We start from the raw sequence: 22,396 nt of genomic DNA, 5'->3' as shown, positions 1-22,396 counted from the left end.
AAAATTGCCACAAAGCTGCGTTGCAATGAAATAGCACGGACACAGCCTCCTTTGGGTTCTCTGGAATGCCCTTCAGGTGCACCCACGACTGGATAGAACCAACCAAATGAGCCAATGTGCCAGTACCCGTACCCTAGCCTGCTGGTGTTCAGTGTCAGCTCCCGTTGCCATACAGACAATGCGTGCGGCATCTAGAAACGCGCTGTAAGAAAGACCCACCTATTCTAAATTTGGAAAAACCGTATTCCTTCGCGACCCTTGCTCTGCCTCCTTGGATCAACAATACACGACTCTCTCAAAAGAACTAGGCAGTTTCTTTTTCTCTAACTCAACTATTTTTGTTCTGGAAGCAAAAGACAATAAATAAACTGACCAACAGGTTCAAGTTCCAATCGGATTGTGCTCACAACAAACAAACCATCTCAAAGTCAGGAACGTATTGATCTTCTCTTTCATTCCAGGTTCCACTCATTTTTTCCACCTTACACCCGACGTATTTTAGGCAGAATCCATCGAAATTTGGCCCACAAGAAATCAGATCCCCAACTATCATCACAAATAGTGCTTTCAAAACATATCCCTCGTTGACGTTAGTTCATCCTCATTCCAGTTACTTATTTGAAGCAGCAGTATTACGGTGAAATGTCCACTAGAAACTTAACTTCACGGTCAGGGAATGCCAACTCGTCTTCCAACTCGCCGGAAACAACACCGCAAGAGTTGCAAAATCCCTTCAGTCAAGAGTATGAACTGCGCAGTTTCGAAAACGATTCCCATTCGGACGAACAGCAGCAAATCTTCAAAGAGCCCTACCAGAACTCGTCGTCGTCGTTTTCGAACAATAACTATAACATGTCACATTCCAACTCTTCAAATGGATTGTTGGCCCCAGAATATGATAGATATCCATCGGTTGCAAACTCAAGAATTGCCTCGATGAACTCTTTAAACTCCAAAGCTTCGTTGATGCATAGAAGAAATAACAGCGATGACTCGACGCAATCTAGCGATCCATCATCTAACCCCTTCCTGGTTGACACGGACTTCTCTCCTTTTGGAGGCTATCCTGCTTCCTCATTTCCTCTCACGATAGACGATAAGGAAGAAGATGACCATATTCACAATCCAGATCCCATCGCCGATGCCGAGTATGAGAAGCACAGATTTATCAATGATATGAAAAGCATGGACAGGAAATCCTTTTGGGGTTTCTTTGCTATCTTGGCTTTGGCTATCGGTGTTCTGCTGTTGTTGATTCTCCTGCCCTTGCTCACATATACTGGTGTCACAGGACACAGACATCAGTTAGAGACTTATGTTTTGTTAACAGACTACACTTATCCACAACTCTCAGCTATCAGGACCGATTTGGTAGACCCTGATACTCCAGAAGATGCGAAAACAAGAGTAAGCAAAGACGGTGACGAATGGACGTTAGTTTTCAGCGACGAGTTCAATATTGAAGGAAGAACTTTCTATGAAGGTGAGGATCAGTATTGGTATGGGGCAGATTTGCACTACGATGCCACAAAAGATTTGGAATGGTATGATCCCGATGCTGCAATCACCTCTGAAGGTGCACTGAACATCCGTCTTGATACCTACAGAAATCACAATCTGAACTACCGCTCTGCGATGCTACACTCTTGGAACCAAATGTGCTTTACTCAGGGTATTATAGAGGTCTCGGCTATGCTTCCCGGCTACGGTGACATCTCTGGTCTATGGCCTGGTATATGGACTTTGGGAAATTTGGCAAGACCTGGTTACCTGGCAACCACTGAAGGTGTGTGGCCTTACTCTTATGATACCTGTGATTCCGGTATTACGGCGAACCAATCGTCCGCTGATGGTATTTCCTTTTTACCTGGTCAAAAACTGAACGCCTGTACTTGCAGGGGTCAGGAACATCCTAATAGGGGACATGGAAGAGGTGCTCCAGAAATTGATATTGTAGAAGCTGCAATGGGTGACATCAGTCCCACTGAGAAAGTTGGTGTCGTCTCCCAATCCGTCCAGCTTGCTCCCTTCGACATTTGGTATATACCTGATTACGAGTTTGTGGAGATTCACAACGAAAGTGTTACCCTAATGAATACGTATGCTGGAGGTCCTTTCCAACAAGCCGTTTCTGGTGTGACCACACTGAATCATTCATGGTACGAGAGGGCAGAAGATCCTCATTTCCAGAATTACGCGTTTGAGTATACGTATGGAAGTAATGGATACATCCGATGGTTTGTCGGTGATGATCCTACTTTTACAGTCCATGCCAATGCATTCCATCCTGATGGTAACATTGGTTGGAGACCAATATCCACAGAACCCATGTCTATTATTATGAACCTGGGATTATCTAATAACTGGGCTTATATTGACTGGCCGTCGCTCAACTTTCCGGTTACCATGAAAATTGACTATGTGCGAGTGTACCAGCCACCAGGTGCCATTAACGTAGGATGCGATCCAGCAGATCACCCAACGTACGACTACATCCAACAACACAGTAACGCGTATCAAAACGTCAACCTTACAAGTTGGAAGATGGCAGGCTACACTTTCCCTACTACGAATCTGACTGGCGGCTGTTAGACTGGTTCGTCGTATATGTATTATAGGCTGAGTAGAGTTGTAGTATAAAAGGTATTATCTCTTCAGTTTTTGAGCCTGCAGTTGTAGAGCTTCCAATAAAATGGAAACTTTTAGAGACAATTGATCCTGATTGGATAACCCGTGTAAGGGAACTATGTTTTTTGCTATGAACTGGTCACTGAGTTGAAAATTCTTGAGTAGTTCGATATAAGTCTGGTGCGGTGATTGACCTTGCAGTTGCTCAAATAGGTCACTAGTTGGATTCGTTTTTAAAAACTGTTTGACTTTTCCTAATAGTGGGGCTGAATTGAAAGTTATATCAAGCAAAAGCTTTCTTTTTGAATCTTGTGGCAGGTTTATTATTTTTTCTTCAAAAGGAACAAACTGTCTGTAAAATGATTCTAGTTCTTTTTCGGACAAATGCTGCAGCAGACGCTGATACGAGGGGTCCTTGCGATATTTTCGTTTAAACTCCGCAAAATAAAGCTTCTTCAAAGTATGTTTGTTGGCAACTGTGACGACTAACTTTTCCTTTATAAACTGGGCAAACGACTGATAGACATCGTCAGAGATTTCTACTTCATCGGTTTGACTGATCTTTCCGACAACTTTTTCTCTTGACCACTGACTAAATGCACTACTCCTATCATTGTCAGTATCCAGCTCCAAATATCTTGGATCATGGATGATTTTTACCGATTCTATTTCCCATGTACTGAAGGGATCTAACTGGGCATCATCTAACAGAGTCTTAAAAAGTGACACTGACTCTTCCTTAGCAGCTGGGGTCTCATTATCTGACAGACTAAAATCGGAAAGATTAGAAATATCCATACCAAGTCCTTCTTCCAAAGATACCGATTCGGAGTTGGGATTAGACCCTGATTTATCTTGATCAGTATTAATAGACTTGTCTTCATGTGAAACTGAATCTGAGTCCTCATCTGACTCAGAATCAGAATATTGCAATCCCAGTACATTGGCAGGAGAATTAGCCGAATTAACTTCTTTGAAGACCTTTTTTTCGGATTCTACTTTCTTTTCTTGGTCTATCGGTTTTTCCATATGTGACTTCTTTTGACGGTCTTCTTTCTCTTTAACTATCAATCCTCTGGCTTTACCAATTAACAGAAGAATTTCATCCTTATTCATTTTATCTAATTGTTGATTCACATCATCATCGTCGATCTGCCACACAGACTGATTAGTTTTATCATTATGAAAAAACTTTCGACCGGTACTCGTTACAATCACCTTCCAGTCCATATTCGGAGGACAGAAAATAAATTTTGAAACCCCAACCTCATCGGCAACTACCTTCCTGATCTTTGTAGCATTACCACCTGGTTTACAGTACCCACTCCTCACGGACATGGTGCTTTCCTCTATTATGAGCATCTCTGGGAGCCAATTTGATATTGAATCGGTGCACTACCTTCAACTCTCTCAATATCGAGAAGTGGCGAAAGATAGCACTGTTAACCAACGCCCTCACAAGATGTCCAGAAGATACGATAGTAGAACGACGATCTTCTCTCCTGAGGGTCGTCTTTATCAAGTTGAGTATGCCCTTGAGGCCATTTCACATGCTGGAACTGCAATTGGAGTTTTGGCCAACGACGGTGTTGTTTTAGCAGCTGAGAAGAAGGTCACCAGTAAACTGCTTGAACAGGACTCTTCTGCTGAGAAAATGTATATTTTGAATGATAATATGATCTGTGCAGTAGCAGGTATGACAGCAGATGCTGGAATTCTGATCAACAATGTCAGAATAACAGCACAAGGTTATCTAAAGACATACAATGAGAACATCCCTTGTGAAATGTTGGTGCGTCATCTGTGTGACATCAAGCAAGGTTACACGCAACATGGTGGTCTGAGACCATTCGGTGTGTCATTCATCTACGCAGGGTACGATGAAAGATATGGATTCCAACTGTATACATCCAATCCATCAGGTAATTACTCTGGTTGGAAGGCCACCAGTGTGGGAGCCAACAACTCTAGTGCCCAAACTCTTCTGAAGCAAGACTACAAGAATGATATAAACCTTGAGGAGGCAAAGAATCTCGCACTTAAGGTGTTGAGTAAAACGATGGACAGTTCGTCGCTGACTAGTGAAAAGATTGAGTTTGCTACCATTACTAAAAACTCCAACGGAAACATTGTGCACCGTATATGGAAACCAGAACAGATTGACCAGTTACTACATGATTCTGGTCTAGTTGAAAAGGATGAAGACGATGAAGAGAATTAAGTATACCTGAATAGAATGGCATGATGTTGATTAGTACACGCTTGATGGTCTTTCTTCGTACACTACCACATCGCGCCGTTCACCGCATTTTTGGAAGGCAAACCAGAACCAAACCTACTAAGTCAAGTAAAAGAGGCATCAGTCATCATGTCTAGAGTAGCAGATTTTATATCAAGTAAGTACTAGGTACATGTTATGAACCGCAAATAGAAGCAAGTGTCACTAACTGAGTTAAAGAAATTGCCATCCCAGCTGGAATTGCCCTCAGTGCCGCCCAGTATTCACTGTACGACGTCAAAGGAGGAACCAGAGCGGTGATTTTTGATCGTTATTCAGGTGTTAGACAGGATGTCATTGGAGAAGGAACCCACTTCCTCATTCCCTGGTTACAGAAGGCAGTTATTTTTGATGTTCGTACAAAACCAAGGAACATTGCTACCACCACAGGATCCAAGGATTTGCAAACAGTGTCTTTAACGTTAAGAGTTTTGCACCGACCAGATGTTCAGAGATTACCCTCTATATACCAATCTCTGGGTCTGGATTATGATGAAAGTAATTTTGCCATCCATTGGAAACGAAGTCTTAAAGACCATTGTAGCTCAATTCGATGCTGCTGAACTGATTACCCAACGAGAAATTGTTTCCGCTAGAATTCGACAAGAATTGGCAGCAAGAGCCAACGAGTTCCACATTAGGCTGGAGGACGTTTCCATTACACACATGACATTTGGACGTGAGTTCACCAAAGCTGTCGAACAGAAACAGATTGCACAGCAAGATGCTGAAAGAGCCAAGTATCTCGTTGAGAAGGCTGAACAGGAAAGACAGGCTTCCGTTATTAGAGCTGAGGGAGAAGCTGAAGCTGCCGAGCATATCTCCAAGGCTTTAGAAAAGGCAGGAGATGGTCTGTTGTTGATTCGTAGAATTGAGGCATCTAAGGAGATTGCCGCAACTCTGGCTGGATCACCCAACGTAACTTATCTTCCTGGAGGAGCCAAAGGAGGTGAGGCAGCAGCAGGATCCAGCAATTCGCTTCTATTGAGTGTTGGACGATAAGTAGGAAAGAGCAGTCAAAAGGGAAATGCTTTCAAAGATATGAAGAAAGGCCGATGTAAATATTTATATATAATACATGTACAACTTGTTATTAGAATACATATTAAACACAGCGTTGGATGGAGAAATTCATCGTTCCAGACGGGATGGAAGTCCAGGAGTCTCTTGGTTTAGTTGATTAGCATTTTTGTAACTTTTAATTTTTTTGCTTCTGCCATAAAAGGCGTAGAATCAAGTTCAATGGGTATACTCAAACGGAACATGAAACAATCAGGACTAAAGAAAAACAAAAGGGAAGAAGGGTGCAGTGTGGTTCAAAACATTCTAAACTTGTGACATGGTTGGGACACCGGTACGAGGAGTACCTCTTGAAATGGAGCTACCGAATAAACCGTTCTTGAAAACTGCCAAAACAGAGAAGAACAGGGCAGCTGTGAAGACGAAGAATGAAAAGTAGGAGAAGGCAACGGTAGCCTGGGCCTTTCTGCATCTGTCGGAGGAGCCTTGAGTGACGCCATTGCTGTCCAAATAAGACTGGTTAGAACAGCTGTGAGTACGGATAGCTACGGCTAAAGCGGTTGCACCTGAGAAGAGGAAGACAAAGTTCAAAAAGTCGAACGTTGCCAACAGAATTGGCCATGCCAAAGCTGAAATGAAGTAAGCAGCAATTCCGTAGAAGGTGGAAGTCAACAGACCCCAAGCGGCGGCGAAAACGACGAAATTGACTTGGGGGTTGTTGTTGTCTGCGGTAGCGGCCAAGGATCCGGAAAGACCCAGGATGATCACCAGGAAGACAAAGTTGACGGTTCTTAAAGAAAGATCACCAATTGATAGAGCCATGATAAGTTTTCAAAACAAAAATAAACTTTATGAAAGGTAAAGACACAAATTGGGGAAGAAAAGAGAAAAAACTAATTACAGCTCCAAACTAGGCATTATATATCATGGGGCACAATGTTTGCTATTTAGATTCTCCTACAGATGAAAAGGGTAATTACATATGAACTCACAACACTCGAATTACCGGATTAGGCCAAATAAGCCGCACGAGACAATAGTTTAGCGTACGTCGGTCCGCTACTGGCATAAGGTGGCCGCTATGGCGGTTGGGGGAGGGATGGAAGGCAAGGGATGGGAGGGAGGACGATGGGATGGGGCAAGATGTGTTGAGACACAGGAGGAAAGGAAAAAAAAAAAAGAAAAAAAGAAGGGGCCGGAGAGTGGCAGCTTTTTGAACACTTTGAGACGATTGGCTTGGAAGGGTTTGATGAGTGTCAAGCTCGTCATTTTTATTTTTCAATAGGTGATGCCTTTTCCGAAAGCTTCCATGTATGACATGATAGATTACTAGGGGAACAAACTCGACCAAAACGGAGTTCGTTCCCAAAAGAGTAATCGAAACTTTCCCAACTGAGAAAATTTTACTAAGAAATTCGCGCGTTCTGAAATTTATTACATAATCTCTCTTTAATTTTTCCAGCCGGGTGCCGATCCGACATTCCTACATGTTGAAAACTCGATTTCATTCCAGAAAGGGTTTTGTAATCTACAGTGGAGATGATGAAGAGAGTGACGAAGAGAGTAAACAATGGATGTTTCCCGAGTCGACCTTTGTAACCAATGGGTTTGACCAATTGTTCAAGGTGAGAAATGTCAATACCATTAATGACGACGATGACGGCTACCAATCGTTCGATCAACCGGATTGGGCGCAAGATTTAACCGCAGATACTCAGTATCTTGCTTTAGGTGACGAAGGGGAGAATCATCGTTCACAACAAGAGATAGGCAACAGGAAAAGAGCCAACAAAAAGCAAAAGAAGCCAACTAAAGCAAAGACAAAACGTCAACAAAGACGCACAGCCAAAAATGATCAATCCACGGAACGATCTGCCATTTCACAACCTTCTAACTTAAGTACACTGAACTCCTTACTCAAATCTGTTCGGTCTGAACTTTCCAATTCTGATGGGAGTCCCCACACATTCTACGATGTATCTCTCTATGAAGAAGATCTGAACAACCTAGCTGATGACGAATGGTTGAACGATAATAACGTCTCGTTTATCTACGAGTACATTGAAAGATTTTACATTACCCGTTGTTTGAGCGACAAGCTTCAATTTTCATCAAAGAAGATGGTCAATTCTCAAATAATACTCCTCCGACCTTCTATGGTTTTTTTGCTGGCACATTCAACTCCAAAAGATATCCAGGATTTTCTCCCACCGTTGGATAAGTCTGGCTTTATATTCCTTCCTCTGAACGACAATGATGATCTGGAAATGGCTGAAGGTGGATCCCATTGGTGTCTTTTAGTTGTAGCTGTTCACGATAACAAATGTTTCCTCTATGACTCATTAGAGAATGCCAATCTCACAGAGTCTGTTGCGCTTGTGTCTAAGCTGTCCACTCTGCTAAACAGGCGAATACAACTCGTTGAAAATACACATTGTCCTCAACAACTCAATGGCAGTGATTGTGGAGTAATCACAACCCAAATTACAGCACTACTGGTATCCCGACTGCTTTGTGTTTTGCCGGGACATCCTATAAATTTGGATCTTCAAAATGTAGCTATCAACGCAATAAGCGGGAGAATCTTCATGTTAAAACTCCTCCAACATGTTCTGAACAATTAATGGCCCACTTTAATGATTATGTAATATAGTAATACAACATTTCGCACTAGATGCTCTATTGTCATTCTGTATCCTCTACACCTTTGAATGTATATATCTGTTTGGCAACAGCACATTCCTTATGGTTATCAGGTGCCTATCTTTCCTTCGTTGTACTGGCCAACGCTATACAACTTTGAAGATGCGAAGCTTTACCATATGTTTGATATATGGAAGTTTACTCTTTATTGGTCGCTTATATTCCTAGTTGTGTTTTATGGAGCAGCAGGAATTTGGGCTGCGATAACTCATCGGAAACTGGCGTTTTCAATATGGATAGTTGTGGTCTATCTGATAATTGCAGCTTTTCACGCTGTAGTTGCCGGCTCAGTCGTTGGAGTACTAATTGGGCAAGTTTATAGAGCTGGTGCCTTCTCCATGTCAACCTGGATCCCTATGTGTTGGGGGGTAATCCTGACCCTTTACGTACTGATCAGCTCATACACAATCACTGGAGTAGCATTATAGAGTCCAGTATGATACAAACTATACGATCAGCATAGTCCAATTACTTATCCACCCCATCAAGATTCTAACTACCCGCGATTGGCCCTTTCAATTTACAATTTACGGAGTAACAGACCTGCCAGCAACTTACACTTTGAGATCCGCAATCATGATCAGGAGTAGCATCAGTGATGCTGTTCAAATTAATTTGAACAGTTTGAGTGCTTACACCAATCCGGTATTGGCGCAGGTTAATTCGTTGGATATCAATGGTCCTGAGTCTGATAACTTGCAGATCCCTTCAAGAATATTAACTCAGCTTGCTATTATTCAAAAGTCTTTCAGCGAAGTTTATTCTTTGGCTGATCCTCTGAAGATACACCAGGTGAACCTTCAAAACAAAGACAAAACCGCAGAGTCTGTGGTCAATATCGGTTCGGTCTCATTTGCCAAAATTGCTACCATTCTCGAGCCATTCCAAAATGGGTCGATCTATGAATCAATAGTAGCCACTGAAGAATACTCTGACCTTAGCGCAAAATTGAAGAATGAGGTGGACGTTATTGGTAGATTGGAGGACTTGATAATTGTTTATCTCACTCTAATCCTGACTCTTCTTGTAAGTGATACCTTACTAGGTCGTACCATGCCTCTGTACGATGACATTGAGTATTACGACGATAACCTTTCTTCCAACTATAAAATCGCTGCAATTTTTTGTCAATCATTACCTGAAAGAACTTGGAGTTATACAAGATTTCTGTACGACGAAGTTGCCAAGAGAGTTGAAAGTTATGACGAGTTGCAAGTTGCGATCCCTACCTGGTTGCCTCCGGTTGTTCAACCATGGTATAGACAGATTGCCAAATGGACCTTTATGATTCTGCAAACCATGAAATCAAGTATCAAGACAATTGAATCTCCTAGTGTTTTCCTCTTGAATGTAGCTTCCAATTCAATATTGTCCGTTGGTTTACCCAAGAAATCATTATATTATAGTACCAAAGATATTCTTCGATACACCAAGATTATTTTGGAAGCTCCGCTTTTGTCCTTGAAAGAAGAGCTTTATTCGAAAAGGAAGGCGTTGGTAGACTTACGAAAGGAAAATGCTCAGAAATTGGGATACCTCTCGACTCTGACTCCACAAATCCCTTCTCTTACGGTGCAATTAGAAGACGATGAGTTGCTAGATACCCAGTTGAGAAATCTTGTCAAAGGGTCGGGCGAGTCTATTAACCATCTATTAAACATATTTTTGTATGGCGAACGGAACAACGGACCTTCTCCTCTGTTGCAAGACCTGTATAGTCTTTCTTCCAAGCTTTTGCCGGATTGCGATCATAACATTAGAGACATCAAGAGACTTAACGGAAGACCCAAGTTTATCATTAGATATTGGATTCCTTTATTATTGCTGGTCTTATATGTTCCCTCGACATCAATGAACATTATACACAATCGAAGGTTGATAGCTAAATGGATCCAGACCAATCTAGTTGACACGGTCGTTGGATTTTGGAACAATTGGATACTCAGTCCATTGAATAACATTTTGGCTACAGTTAAACATGATGATAATTCCCGAATCGCCATCACTACACAAGCTTCTTTAGATGCTGATTTAGATTCTCTTGAAAGGATGGTCATTGATTACGCTTTGGAAAAATCGAAGCTTCCTCCTGGAACGTCTCTTACTACGTACAGAGAGAACTTATCAGAGATGGTCAAGAAGGGAGACTTGACCCCTATAATGAGAGATTATGAAAGTGAACTCAAGTCTCCATTCAAGGGGATTGTTATGGGAGACCTGGTCCGTAATCTCCTAATTCAGATTCAAAAAACAAAGGTCGATGGTGCCACTGCAATGAATGGAATTGACAAATTACTGAAATCTCAAGAACTTGTATTTGGAGTAGTTGCAGCCTCTCCCAGTATTCTTATTGTATATTGGTTAGTTGGTCTCATCAATAGCTATGCCAGAACTGGATATTTGCATAAGCTAAATGTGAGCAAGAGAACAGAGGTTTTGTCCAGCTTCAATACCATTCAAAGGATTCTCAATTTCGATGATTCAGAACCAGAACCGCAAAACGTTATTTATGAACGATATGGAACTTTACTGATGGAAATTCTTGTCCTCAGAAAAAGTGGGATCTATTTCATTCCGACGTCCAGGAGACAGGAGTGGTTAAGAGATATTAGAGACTTAAGCGCCCCAAGTCAATCATATTCCATAAAAACTAAAACGGTACAAAGAATGTTAAGTACGTATGGCAATTATTTCAAGTAGCTTTAAAAGATGCTGTTAACGATATTACTACCAATTGTAGCACCTGCACCGAAGATAGCTGCATTACCTAACTTAGAGCCAAACTTTTTGGCATGACGATTGAAATCTTGTGATCCATGTCCACTTTGAGCCTGCTCGGGTTGTTGGACTACCATGGGTTGGGTCTGGACTATTTGTTGAGGGTACGGCTGAGGAGACCCAAAATTCTGTCCAGGATATTGTTGTGTTTGTTGAACCGGGTAGTCATATTTGGTAGATGGAGCTCCTGAAGGCTGAGATTGCAAAGGAGGTTCATATTCATAACGTTGAGCTTGTGCCACTGGAGGAGGTGAGTGAGAGGGTCTAGAGCCCAAAAGTTTGACATAATTTGCGGGAAAGATACCTTCAGTGCCATTAACTTTTCCACGCCACCAATCAGATGACAATTTATCAGTAACTTCAATCTTGTCCCCTACGCGGAGTGCTAAGTCTTCTTTCTCTTGTGGTGTGTAATCGTACAGAGCCTCGGCAAATTCTAAACTGGTGGGATAAGGTGGAGCAGCTGAAACGCTAGGAGCAGGCGTAGGGACACTATTTTCCTCTTTAGGAGGTTCCTTAGGAGGTTCCCATTTGTCCTGTTTGACAGATTCAGTCTTGATAGACGATGCAGCGGCCATTCCGGGAGTGTGCTTTTCAGGTAGCTGATCAATAATTTGCTGAAAGAGACCTTCAGAGATGACTTCCGACTCTCTAAGGAAGTCTAGTTCCGTCCTGATAGTGGTAAGTGATCTATTAATTAAAGCAGACGACATCAAGTATTGCAAGTAAACCTAGTTGACAGATAAAAAGAAGGTTTCGGTCATACTCACGTCACTCCTATTATAGGCTGTGCTAATCAGTAGTGTACCTAACAGATCATCATCTCTCGGCTTCGGTTTGTGCAACCTCGCAAAATACTGCTAATCGCTCCCAGTGGCGGAAGGGTTCGTTCTTCGACACACCCTTCCAGTACACTACTCATCGCACCTGAGCTGGGGCAAAAGAATTGGAAAATATCAGCGACAAAAATCCAATACGGTAGTAGACTACTACAATCTACCAGGAAAAATCAGAGTTTCACCATAGTAGGTCTGGATAATCTTATACCCTCTCTGCCTACCTAACGTTGTGTAACCATAGCTCATCCAAACATTTGAACACTGACTTTCCTGATTTCAGAATACTGACTCCCAAAATTTGACACAATATCTTCCAAAATTAGTAAACCAACAGTTGCCCCGAGTGGTAAAGGCGTTGATGCAAATCAATTAGAAGATCCAATTACGGATGAATATATGTATGAATACGAATATGAACTTGACTCTGAAGATGATCTGAAAAAGCTGACTGTTGACGAAATTGCTTCCAAAGGTGAATGGGTCAAATCCCCTTTAATGTTGAACGAGGGTTTATACTTCAAGCATAATGAGCACAATAGTTTAGATGTCAACAAATTGCATAACTCCATTTATGAGTATTTGGCAGTGGAGAAACCTCCCATTAATGAAACCACAAGAAAACAGTTGAAGCTGTTGTTTGATACACTTATTACAATGTGTGATGATTATACTAAACCATTTGATACTGGAATCGATAATAGGCAGATCTTATCGGTCGATTTAGTTTCCAATATTGTGTTAGCACTTGTCTTCCCTACATACAGGTCTTCAGACATAGACCTTCCAGCATTTTCCATGGCCTTCAATGTGTGTCGAATTGCTGAGTCGATTCTAGCCAAACTGCATTATTCTGATGAGTCTTCGCTGGAATTCATCCCTAGAGATGAGTCTCCCCCAGTAAAGACGAATTTTTCGCTCAAATGGCTTCCGGATCCATTGCTTACCAGTAACGATCAAGAACCCCAGGACTACTATCAATTGAAACTATTGTATTCTATGCTAGTGATATGCTTAGTTTTGATAGATAAGCTTTCCCGACTCGAAGACCCGCCAGATCCATTCACATTTTTTTATTTCAATGTATGGAACTTGCAGAGAACTGTTCTCGCTTTTGGGTCTCCAGTACCCTTTGAGTCCAGAGAGAGTCAATACGCCGAATATCCAGAAGTCTTCGCTGACATTTTAAAGTGGAGCTCTGCGGTACGTGCCACGGCTGCTGCGATACTTAACAAATCACGATACGCAACTATTCATGATTTCAAGCATGAGTCGTTAACTAATTTTTTGAACCCTTACGGTAGAGGTATTTTAACGGGAGCCTTAAACATTAATTTTCCAGAGTACTTTTCAATTTTGTTGAAGCTGGGTTTAACCGAAGAATGTGCTAAACACTTTATGAATAAATTGGAATTGGCAGATAGTTTGGACGACCTTGTTCGTCACATCTTCCAACCACGGGAGCCTGTACAAAATGAATCAGATCAGGAATCCAGGAATAGTCGTTCTGATATTGGAGAGGGCGATGATGATGAAGATGTCGAGATCATGGAACTTCATCCTGATTGCAACTGTGACTTTGGATTAGACTCTGCAGAATATGAAAATGAAATAATTGATATGGATGACATGGATTCTGAACTCGACAAGGAAATCACAGTGACTAATAATAAAGAATTCTTGAATCATCAAAAAGAAGGGACATCTCCTCCTAGTGGGGATATGCCAATCGAAAACAGTGACGAAGATTGGAGAGATATTGTGAGAGGTCGAAACATGCTATTTTCTTCCCGTTTTCGAAAACTTCTACAGGATCCTTCACAGTTCTGTTCATCCTGGTATGAGTTTGTAGATATAATAAAACGTCTCACTAACGAACGAGACGTTACTGAAAAAGAAAAACAGAAATTGGTGGATACCGTGGCAAAATCGGTCAAGGATGAGCTTGATACTCAGTCAGAACTATTCTGTTTACCTTATGAACAACGACAGGCAATAGAAGAATCTAAACCCGATGGGAAAAAGGCATCAGAAATCACACCCGATAAGGTCTATGAGCTGATTTCAGAACCTCAGCTTTGGAAGAAACTGTTTGACACTGAATCCGATACGTTATTAGCAATTATTGATGAACTTTTTATGGCCCCTGGTTATAGAAGGGTCCTTATATGGTTTCTGTCTCAAAGGCAGTTGGAACTACAATTGGTCGAATACTTCCACTTACTTCTAACTTCACGCAGAGGCAATTGGGATTTTGAGGAAGAGAAAGACATTAACCCCGAAACGTTCCACTTTTCTAGAGAGGGGCCTCTTGAACTATCTGAGTTTGAGCGAAATATGTTATTGCGCTTGTTTATAGATAAACTAACAGTAACCTTTGACAATGACCAGAGGACAGATGACAATCAAACAATAGCTGAACATTCTGCACAAGAAACTCATAGCTCAGAAACAGTGGCCAATAATACTTCAGACTCATTTTTGAGTATCAAAGCGAAAGAAAACTTGATGACACTCACTTGTTTGGTATTTCTTAGCTTGCATAAATCAGGAATCATTAGAATCAATGATCCCGAGTACAAACTCTCAATACAAATGTTAGTCTTACCTTGGATTGGATTTAACGAAGAAGCAAGAGAAGTGTATGTTCTTTCTAATCGTCCATATCTCCCAACTGTCGAGTCTTATTCTGAAGCTGAGACAAGTGCAGTCACAAACGACCAAGAGGTAACAAAGAACATAGAGGCTGCAAGTTTGACTGCTGAGTATGTTTCAAAAACACATGCGCTTCTTGATCAAACGGGACTGCAAATCCCTGATGAGGTATTAAGTCCTTTAGATAACAAGAATTACGAAGAATTTGAACACAGCTTGACAAAGTACGTTCGGGAGCAAAAGGATGTAAATCTGGAAGATACCATCAAAGTTTTTTATGACCCATCTTTTCCCAACTTAGTGGATGTGTTTCATCTGAAGATTGTTGAGGAGGTAGTTACGAGATACTATCATACTCTAGAGGTCCCTTCATATAAAGCTGTTGAACTTTACAGGTTGTATCATACGATTACAGACATATCCAATAGTTCAGTAGTTTCTGATGAAGATATACCATTTATCCGCAAACTGAAGGAGCAAATTGAAAAGCAAAAGAATCTTGGAAAGCCCACTCCTCCAGCTGATACTTTAGATCGCTCTTCATTCGTTATCCATTGTATCCGATGTTATTTCATTTTAAGGCAACTTATCCAAACTAAACTTTCCAACGACTTGCTGTTCCCATATGTTGCTGAACTGATTATTAATATCTCCAAACAAACGGGACCAGAAGTTTACAAGTTTTTTGAGCAAGATTACGAGGATGTCACTAAGTTCAAAAAAGATGTCAAGAGCTCTATGCAAAGGTTCATTGTACTTGCTAAAACTTATTTAGAGTACCAAGAAGCCATGAAACTATCGTTACTTCTCTCTGGAAGCTTCCTGTTATTGGATTTTGTTAAATATCCTAGCTTTGAAGAGTTCGTCAAGAATGGTCCTATAGATCGATTGGAAGCGAATTCGGAGGAAACATCTACGAGGGAATCCCAGGAGCCAGCATCTGTATAGAATGCAAAATGTGCAATAGTATTAGAATCTAATATAAGTTACTAAACACTATCCTTGTCGGTGGCTGATTGTTCATTGTTATCCGTGAGCAGCTTATCTCCATCTGGTTGAGGAGTTTCCTCTTTCTTCTTCCTGCTTAATCTAAAACCTTTAACAGGAATATGGGAGTCTTTTCCAAACACGAAACCAGGGAAGTATATAAGCATGATAACTATTGCCAAGCACATCATTAAAGAATCCAGGATCAAAAAATATATCTCCTCAGTAATCAAATGGCCTCTCCAACCTTCAGACAACTCGGCCACTCTGTATATACACCGAACGTAAACGAACAAAGTGGACAAGGTTATAGCCACTGGGAAAGTATTGAACATAGGTCTTTGTCTGATATCCTTGAACTCATCATTGAACTCGTCATCTGGGTTCTCGGACGTTCTGTAGACTTTGTAAATAGAGTAACACATGTCGAACCAAAAGTAGAGGAAAAGTGTCATAGATGCAACTTGGAATGCCAAACCAGCAACCATGATGTGGGTTCCTGTGTCCGCATTCTCATAATTCGCAGCAGCACTAGCAGCCATACCTCCGCCCACGGCTTGGATGATAATCGACACAAGATCACAAATAATAAATATTTTCGCATAAGACATGGGTTTCAGTTTCGAATGCCCCTCACCGAAAATAGAACACAGTTTAGCCAACATGTAGTAAATACCACCCATGATGAAAGCTGGGGCTAGAGTAAGTGAAATAATTTGGTCCAAGAAGGGGTCCACTAAAACAGGATCCTTGGCTGAGACTGTTCGTCCAACATAACCGGCAAATTCTAAACCGCATCCAAAGAAAAAACATGTACCAAACCACCATTGCTTATAGTATAGACCTAGACCGGTACTCAAAACAAAAAAAATACCCATGACAATTGCTAGTGCCATGTTACCACCGTAACTTGGAGTCATTCCGTACACACTTAAGTCATCTTGATAATCTTGAAAGTAGGCCGTTGCCTCTGCGATTACGGACGCAGCAGAGGCTCTCACAGAGGACTCGGTAGCAGTGGCATAAATGTATTCATTGTTCAGATACTCCTCAGAGACTGATAACATATCCAATTGCCGAAGTAGTGATACGGTTTCATATTTTTTTGACACGGTAAGAAGAGCTTCGGTAGCTGAAGCATATATGCTACTCAGGGTAGCATACTGTGAGACAAGATCTTGCGTATCAACTGTATATGTTGGTATACTGGTCATAACAGAAAAAAAAATTCTAGACGATGACGGATGGCAAGAATAATACTATTGACAAAAAAATCAACAACAGTTCCAAATTAGCTGGGTGTTTTGATCAGCTTAAATAGGGTCCTATTTTTTTGCTATATTTTGCCGAGACTTTCCGAAAGCCTCTAAACTTGAAATCCGTGAGGGCCGATTACTTGATGCATCACCTGACCCTCGGAAAAACAAAACTATGCATAATAAACCCAAAACCCGAATAATATTGCATGTTATACACGGCTAAGGGTCCTACGTGCCTATATATGCATACAGGTAAAACGACATAGTTTTTTCAACTATAAATACAAATCATAAGTCATCCTTCTTGAACGGTGTATTGATTTGCTCACCCAGAAATGAAGAAACAGGAGTACTGCTCTTGAAAAAACAGTAACTTTCCAAAAGCTTCTTGTAGCTTTCAGAATCAAACTCTTTGCCTTTTGAAGTTGTGGCGTGCGGCGCAGGGGCAGTGCTAGATGCTGCATCATTAGATTGGTCAGCGCTGGCGGCTTTAGAATCCAAATCATTCGCCGAATTTGTTGTTTCAAAGCCTCCTTCCCCAATTGTTACATTACCTATTTCCCTTGGAGATGATGTAGGATCAAGCAGAGAAGCCTTCGGGTCGATCAAAAAGCTGGGAATGTTTTTAATGTTTCTTTTAAGTCCATTCAAATTGGTATCCTTCAACTTGGAGGTGATATCTAACTCAGGATATTCTCGAGTAGCTCCAGGAGAACTCGAAGAACTTTGCAAATCATTAAAATTGGGCGTGTTGTTCATTTTAAATTCAATTCTAGGAGTTCCTGGGGAACTTGCCAACGATTTAGTATGCGGCAATGAGGAAAGGGTAAACGTTTCATCGTAACTCATATTCTCGTCGTTCAAAGGTGATGTAACCTTGCCACTCTTAGCACCAGTCGCATGTTCCACCGCTCCATTGTTCGCATAGTTTCTAGATCTTCTAAATTTTGAGTCTGGGGGAGGCTTTGGTAATTTCTTGGTCTGGGTTGCGTGCTTAACAAACTTGACAATGTAATTTCTATTAGAATTGTTGTCCCAATATTCACAGCCAGCTGTAGAATAGTTGACACATAACTCTATGGTGACGGTCGAACCGTCTTGAGCAATTGCAAAGTTAAACTTACGAAGCAGAGTTGCGACGGTGACTTTAAAAATGAATCTATCATATCCAGCCTTACGCAATCGTCTTGGTAAATCTGGAACATAAAAGGCAAGGACGCTGTCACGAGTTTTCCACCCGTCAACAGTATATTTGACTGCCACTGTTTTCTCATAACTGAGATTCTTAACAGCGATTTGTCCCATAAGATAACGCTTATCAGGGCTCAGGAATAATCGTTCAACGAAAACTGAACTTTCTTTATCAACGTTATCGGAATATGAAAACTTTGGAAAATTGTCTAGTTCAAGATCGTAATACTTTCTGAAGACCTTAAGGTCTTCGGTATCGCTTTCGTCGTCCGGATCTATCTCGTCGTCGTTATCGTCGCTGTCACTCTCACCGTAATATGCAGAAAAAATAGCTTTGCCCCTACCATTTAAATTGTTATTATTCAACTTCCAATTAAGAGTTTCTTGATCAAATAGGCCGTTGAAGTTTTCGTAATGATACGTCTTGTTGATGCTCGGTGAACTAGTAGCGGACACAGCGGTGGGTCTCTCCTTTTCATCAAAGTAGCGGACATCCACCATGTCATTTCCAAAATTGAAGTGGACTTGCTTGAAAGTAGGCGTTGAAGGTAGAGATTTGGGCCGTGGTAGATGGTTTAATTTGAGAGATGACTTGACCAATTCTCCACTTCGTTTTCGAACTAGCGGGGAGAGATATCCTGGAGATGAAGAGTGTATGGATGAATTATCAGCCTGAGTGCCCGCATTTGGGTCATCAGATGAATCGGAACCTTGTGATGGTTTGCGGTTCTGGAAAGTGTTTTGTCGAACTAATTGTTCGTTGACATGAGTCTGATCCACGGAATTATTTCTTGCCGGTTTCTTGAGAAATGATAACGACATGGGTTCACTATCATCAACAGACTTTCGTCTTGAGACGATCTTCAGCCTCCTTCTAGGAGGAGCAGAAGAGGTGTTCTTGTCGGAGGACTCGGATGATAGTGAAGTCGGTAATTGGAATGGGTTATCGGGGACCTCTTGATTCATAATGATATTTGATGTACGAATGCCAGAGTTAACCGATCGTTAGTTCCATAGCAATGCTGGTGGCTTGTGAAGGATTGAGGGACCGAGAAACTGAGACAATAGTCTTTAACCTAACCGATCACTTAGAACTTTGTCGAAGAGGTTATGAACAGAGAGAACTTGTACTGAAAAACAGGTAATACAAATCCACTGGAGACTGCTTCAAATGAAAGATCGGTTCGGATCTTTTGATGAGTTGGGGATGGTTTCGGTTTTGTGGGAACAAAAGGACGAAAGAAATGGGAATGCTCAAATAAATCCCTTGTTATAAAGTTGGTGTGTATGTGTGTATGTCAATTTGCAACCTATCGCAATCTATTTGGAGGGAGTGTACTACCAAAGTGGAGGGAAGGGTTGGGAATCGGGAGGGGAATAAACTAAGGAAAAACTGGGTTACAGGAAGAACTCAAACACAATTATAGTAACCACGGAACATTCAGAATATTCTAGAAATTCAACTATTCTTTAAATTACCCTGGTGTTTGTGGAATGGTGTGCTCTTGTAGCCGAGGTTGCAACTATACCAACCAGTAATGAGTGTGGGTTGATAATATCAGCTCATCGATGCGCGACACATGCAAAGCAGGAAGCTGCCGATGGCGGATGCTGTTTGGATGAGATCGGAGTTACTTAAATGGGGTTGAGTGAAGAAAGCACTGGAAAAGCAGAGCCACAGGCGAAGCATTCACTGATCAGCATTGTTCAAAGGCGCTCTTTTCTTTTTTGGAATTCAGCATGGAAAGAATTTGGCGCGAGGAAGGTATTAAGTCGTAGTATGATTCGGTACTCACTGAAGATGTCAAGATCCGGAGATAATGTCAACCAAAATTTACTATGATTTAATTTACGTGGAAAAAAAAAAAAGTTTGTCTCCTGCATTGTTTTGTCACAGTTAGCATATTGTCTTAATTAACGGTTGGGTGCCTACAAAAATATCCACAAATTGTATTTTATAGTTTCTGTGCCAAAGTCATACCAAAAAGTCCGATATTCGACCACCGCTCATTAAACAAGTCATATCAGCCTATTACCACCTTCCACCATTCCGCAACTTGAAACCTCAACCTTTTCTCGTCTCAAACACAGCACGTACCTAAATCCGTTAACACTCTGAAAAGTATATCAGCACGTGATCGACAGATGGATTAGATAAAAAATCACAACAGGGCTCGTGATCAAAGTCACCATCCCTGCCTCCTCGCTCGCGTGTGTTCTGGAGCCATAGAGTATATGAGTCTTTTAACTTTCTACTCACCAAACATTCTTTCCCTCCCAGGATCCCTTTTGTTTTAAGAGCATTTTAAAAGCCAAAGGAGTTTGTTGTGCCTAATAATATTCTTCTCAATCCTACGAATCAGACTGTCGATTTCATATCATATCCGTTAATCGCTCCTATCTCCCCCGTTGATTGCTTATAACATACAATGCTACGCTCAAGGATTATGATGGGAAGACCCTACCCAGCAACAAGGGTGAAGGTCTCTGGAATTGGGGCACGGTTTTCCTCATCTGCTGCTGCTGCTGCTGCCGAGGCCACTGAGCCACAAGATGGTGATAACGTAGAGACATCCTCTGCCAATTTTGAACAAGTTTCCGGTTTTAGAAGCAAGGATGCCGCCCCCGCTAAGAACAAGAAAGTAGTTCAAAGAACCACCGATCTAACCCCTCCAAAGAAGACCCCGAAGAGATACATCAGTCTTTTACCCAGAGTGCCCTCAACTAGTAATATCAACCACAACTCATTGATGCTGGATTCATTGATGAATGGATACAGACCCTTACAAATGCCAGTTGCAAAAAACTTGACCGCATCCACACATGGTACATCATCAGGATCCCAAACTGCTCCAGCTGCCCTCCTAACTCCAAAAAGAAAATCAAGTTCAATTCTAGACAGCCTAAAAGAATTTAAGGTGTCGAGGAATCGGCTGAGAAACCAAGTGACCAGCTCAAGAACTGATAACTACAACCCCTATTTTAGCAAGGACCAGCATTTTGTGCCATATACATCGATTTTCACTAATTCCATCCTCAACACCCAACAGCATAACACAGAGTTATTTAATCTTCCTCTCAGTTACTTGGAGAAGCTAAAGCCTTATCAGTGTTCCAACAAACCTGGAGATGAATTCTATCGGGATGACTTAATCGTGGTAAAGAAAATTGAGCTAGAAGAGTCGGAGCTTGAAGCAAAGAAGAAGCGATTACTTAGTTATACAAGAGTCATTGGTGACGCAAAGAATGGTACCAAAAAACAACTTGAAATTGATGACATTGAGGAATTTTTCGGATTCAAATAGCATTAACTAATTCAATATATACACCTCCTCTTCGATACTGTATCGACCCACGTAGTATTCGATCAATGAGTTATAAGCCTTCAAATCGTTGATTTTCATTAGGTTAGCCATATCAATGTCTAGCGGGGACAGTGGTTCTGGGTCGTTCAACAGGAGAACAATGGCTGTCAAAGCACTACTAAGTGTCCAAGCTGGCGTCCATTTGGCCTGCAAAATGTCCAGACAGATTTCTCCTGTGTTGAAGGCAATATTTGGATGAGGCATTCTATAACAATGCCTTAAAACTTCCTTCTCAGCCCCTTCAAATTCGTCGTCATCCTGAATTTGATTGGTCTGCCTTTGCCTTCTATTACGAGGGATATCATCAGAGACTATAAATGTGAACTTAGGCGGTTGGGTAGGATAGTTGGAAGGAATGTCAATCTGAAGCTCCCAAAAGGCATCCTGGTAACCAGTATCGGTTGGGCCTTTCAGCTTCGCAGTCCACTTGTAGAAATTATCCTCTGAAACCGGTTTCAAATCCAAAATTCCATTTGAGGATAAAGTGGATGCCGATCCTTTTTGTCTTTGTTCCTTTAGGATAGACCTATACTCCTGTAACAAACGCTTTTCAGCTGACATTTCTTTGGATTATCAAGTGGGGAAAGAGAGATTGAGAGTTAGAGAAACTTCGCGGTGGGAACTGGGAAGAACAACATGTAGATCAAGGTGTCATTCAAAGAAGCAACTAACAAATGTACTATATAAATTTTATGA

At 41.4% G+C, this 22,396-nt stretch overlaps 14 protein-coding genes across 14 annotated transcripts; 8 read left to right on the top strand and 6 right to left on the bottom strand.

Annotated features, from left to right (window-relative positions):
• Nucleotides 1-642: 642 nt before the first annotated feature.
• PAS_chr4_0508 (Protein required for beta-1,6 glucan biosynthesis) lies at nucleotides 643-2,592 on the top strand (the record flags this gene model as incomplete). The annotated part of the gene is made up of 1 exon (XM_002493898.1): nucleotides 643-2,592. The coding sequence occupies one exon, from the start codon at nucleotides 643-645 to the stop codon at nucleotides 2,590-2,592; it is 1,950 nt and encodes a 649-aa protein (XP_002493943.1).
• Nucleotides 2,593-2,646: 54 nt separating this feature from the next.
• Nucleotides 2,647-3,990, bottom strand: PAS_chr4_0507 (Hypothetical protein; the record flags this gene model as incomplete). Its single annotated transcript, XM_002493897.1, has 1 exon — nucleotides 2,647-3,990. The coding sequence occupies one exon, from the start codon at nucleotides 3,988-3,990 to the stop codon at nucleotides 2,647-2,649; it is 1,344 nt and encodes a 447-aa protein (XP_002493942.1).
• Nucleotides 3,991-4,090: 100 nt separating this feature from the next.
• PAS_chr4_0506 (Alpha 3 subunit of the 20S proteasome, the only nonessential 20S subunit) lies at nucleotides 4,091-4,849 on the top strand (the record flags this gene model as incomplete). The annotated part of the gene is made up of 1 exon (XM_002493896.1): nucleotides 4,091-4,849. One exon carries the CDS (start codon nucleotides 4,091-4,093, stop codon nucleotides 4,847-4,849), a length of 759 nt encoding a protein of 252 aa, XP_002493941.1.
• Nucleotides 4,850-4,996: 147 nt separating this feature from the next.
• On the top strand, nucleotides 4,997-5,908 carry PAS_chr4_0505 (Subunit of the prohibitin complex (Phb1p-Phb2p); the record flags this gene model as incomplete). Its single annotated transcript, XM_002493895.1, has 3 exons — nucleotides 4,997-5,024; nucleotides 5,087-5,404; nucleotides 5,451-5,908. The coding sequence occupies 3 exons, from the start codon at nucleotides 4,997-4,999 to the stop codon at nucleotides 5,906-5,908; spliced, it is 804 nt and encodes a 267-aa protein (XP_002493940.1).
• A 324-nt stretch (nucleotides 5,909-6,232) lies between these two features.
• On the bottom strand, nucleotides 6,233-6,748 carry PAS_chr4_0504 (uncharacterized protein; the record flags this gene model as incomplete). Its single annotated transcript, XM_002493894.1, has 1 exon — nucleotides 6,233-6,748. One exon carries the CDS (start codon nucleotides 6,746-6,748, stop codon nucleotides 6,233-6,235), a length of 516 nt encoding a protein of 171 aa, XP_002493939.1.
• Nucleotides 6,749-7,413: 665 nt separating this feature from the next.
• PAS_chr4_0503 (Hypothetical protein) lies at nucleotides 7,414-8,550 on the top strand (the record flags this gene model as incomplete). The annotated part of the gene is made up of 1 exon (XM_002493893.1): nucleotides 7,414-8,550. One exon carries the CDS (start codon nucleotides 7,414-7,416, stop codon nucleotides 8,548-8,550), a length of 1,137 nt encoding a protein of 378 aa, XP_002493938.1.
• Nucleotides 8,551-8,637: 87 nt separating this feature from the next.
• PAS_chr4_0502 (uncharacterized protein) lies at nucleotides 8,638-9,057 on the top strand (the record flags this gene model as incomplete). Its single annotated transcript, XM_002493892.1, has 1 exon — nucleotides 8,638-9,057. One exon carries the CDS (start codon nucleotides 8,638-8,640, stop codon nucleotides 9,055-9,057), a length of 420 nt encoding a protein of 139 aa, XP_002493937.1.
• A 148-nt stretch (nucleotides 9,058-9,205) lies between these two features.
• PAS_chr4_0501 (Protein involved in regulation of mitochondrial expression of subunits 6 (Atp6p) and 8 (Atp8p)) lies at nucleotides 9,206-11,329 on the top strand (the record flags this gene model as incomplete). Its single annotated transcript, XM_002493891.1, has 1 exon — nucleotides 9,206-11,329. One exon carries the CDS (start codon nucleotides 9,206-9,208, stop codon nucleotides 11,327-11,329), a length of 2,124 nt encoding a protein of 707 aa, XP_002493936.1.
• Nucleotides 11,330-11,331: 2 nt separating this feature from the next.
• Nucleotides 11,332-12,120, bottom strand: PAS_chr4_0500 (Protein that induces appearance of [PIN+] prion when overproduced; the record flags this gene model as incomplete). The annotated part of the gene is made up of 1 exon (XM_002493890.1): nucleotides 11,332-12,120. One exon carries the CDS (start codon nucleotides 12,118-12,120, stop codon nucleotides 11,332-11,334), a length of 789 nt encoding a protein of 262 aa, XP_002493935.1.
• Nucleotides 12,121-12,642: 522 nt separating this feature from the next.
• Nucleotides 12,643-15,846, top strand: PAS_chr4_0499 (uncharacterized protein; the record flags this gene model as incomplete). Its single annotated transcript, XM_002493889.1, has 1 exon — nucleotides 12,643-15,846. The coding sequence occupies one exon, from the start codon at nucleotides 12,643-12,645 to the stop codon at nucleotides 15,844-15,846; it is 3,204 nt and encodes a 1,067-aa protein (XP_002493934.1).
• A 41-nt stretch (nucleotides 15,847-15,887) lies between these two features.
• Nucleotides 15,888-16,952, bottom strand: PAS_chr4_0498 (Suppressor of sphingoid long chain base (LCB) sensitivity of an LCB-lyase mutation; the record flags this gene model as incomplete). Its single annotated transcript, XM_002493888.1, has 1 exon — nucleotides 15,888-16,952. The coding sequence occupies one exon, from the start codon at nucleotides 16,950-16,952 to the stop codon at nucleotides 15,888-15,890; it is 1,065 nt and encodes a 354-aa protein (XP_002493933.1).
• A 480-nt stretch (nucleotides 16,953-17,432) lies between these two features.
• On the bottom strand, nucleotides 17,433-19,301 carry PAS_chr4_0969 (uncharacterized protein; the record flags this gene model as incomplete). The annotated part of the gene is made up of 1 exon (XM_002493887.1): nucleotides 17,433-19,301. One exon carries the CDS (start codon nucleotides 19,299-19,301, stop codon nucleotides 17,433-17,435), a length of 1,869 nt encoding a protein of 622 aa, XP_002493932.1.
• Nucleotides 19,302-20,764: 1,463 nt separating this feature from the next.
• On the top strand, nucleotides 20,765-21,640 carry PAS_chr4_0497 (Hypothetical protein; the record flags this gene model as incomplete). Its single annotated transcript, XM_002493886.1, has 1 exon — nucleotides 20,765-21,640. The coding sequence occupies one exon, from the start codon at nucleotides 20,765-20,767 to the stop codon at nucleotides 21,638-21,640; it is 876 nt and encodes a 291-aa protein (XP_002493931.1).
• A 6-nt stretch (nucleotides 21,641-21,646) lies between these two features.
• On the bottom strand, nucleotides 21,647-22,261 carry PAS_chr4_0496 (Peroxisomal ubiquitin conjugating enzyme; the record flags this gene model as incomplete). Its single annotated transcript, XM_002493885.1, has 1 exon — nucleotides 21,647-22,261. One exon carries the CDS (start codon nucleotides 22,259-22,261, stop codon nucleotides 21,647-21,649), a length of 615 nt encoding a protein of 204 aa, XP_002493930.1.
• Nucleotides 22,262-22,396: the final 135 nt, after the last annotated feature.

Source organism: Komagataella phaffii, chromosome 4, assembly GCF_000027005.1.
Source record: "Komagataella phaffii GS115 chromosome 4, complete sequence".
Classification (NCBI taxonomy): Eukaryota; Fungi; Ascomycota; class Pichiomycetes; order Pichiales; family Pichiaceae; genus Komagataella; species Komagataella phaffii.
Note: the sequence above shows the minus strand (reverse complement) of the source record. Positions and strands in the feature narration are given on the sequence as shown.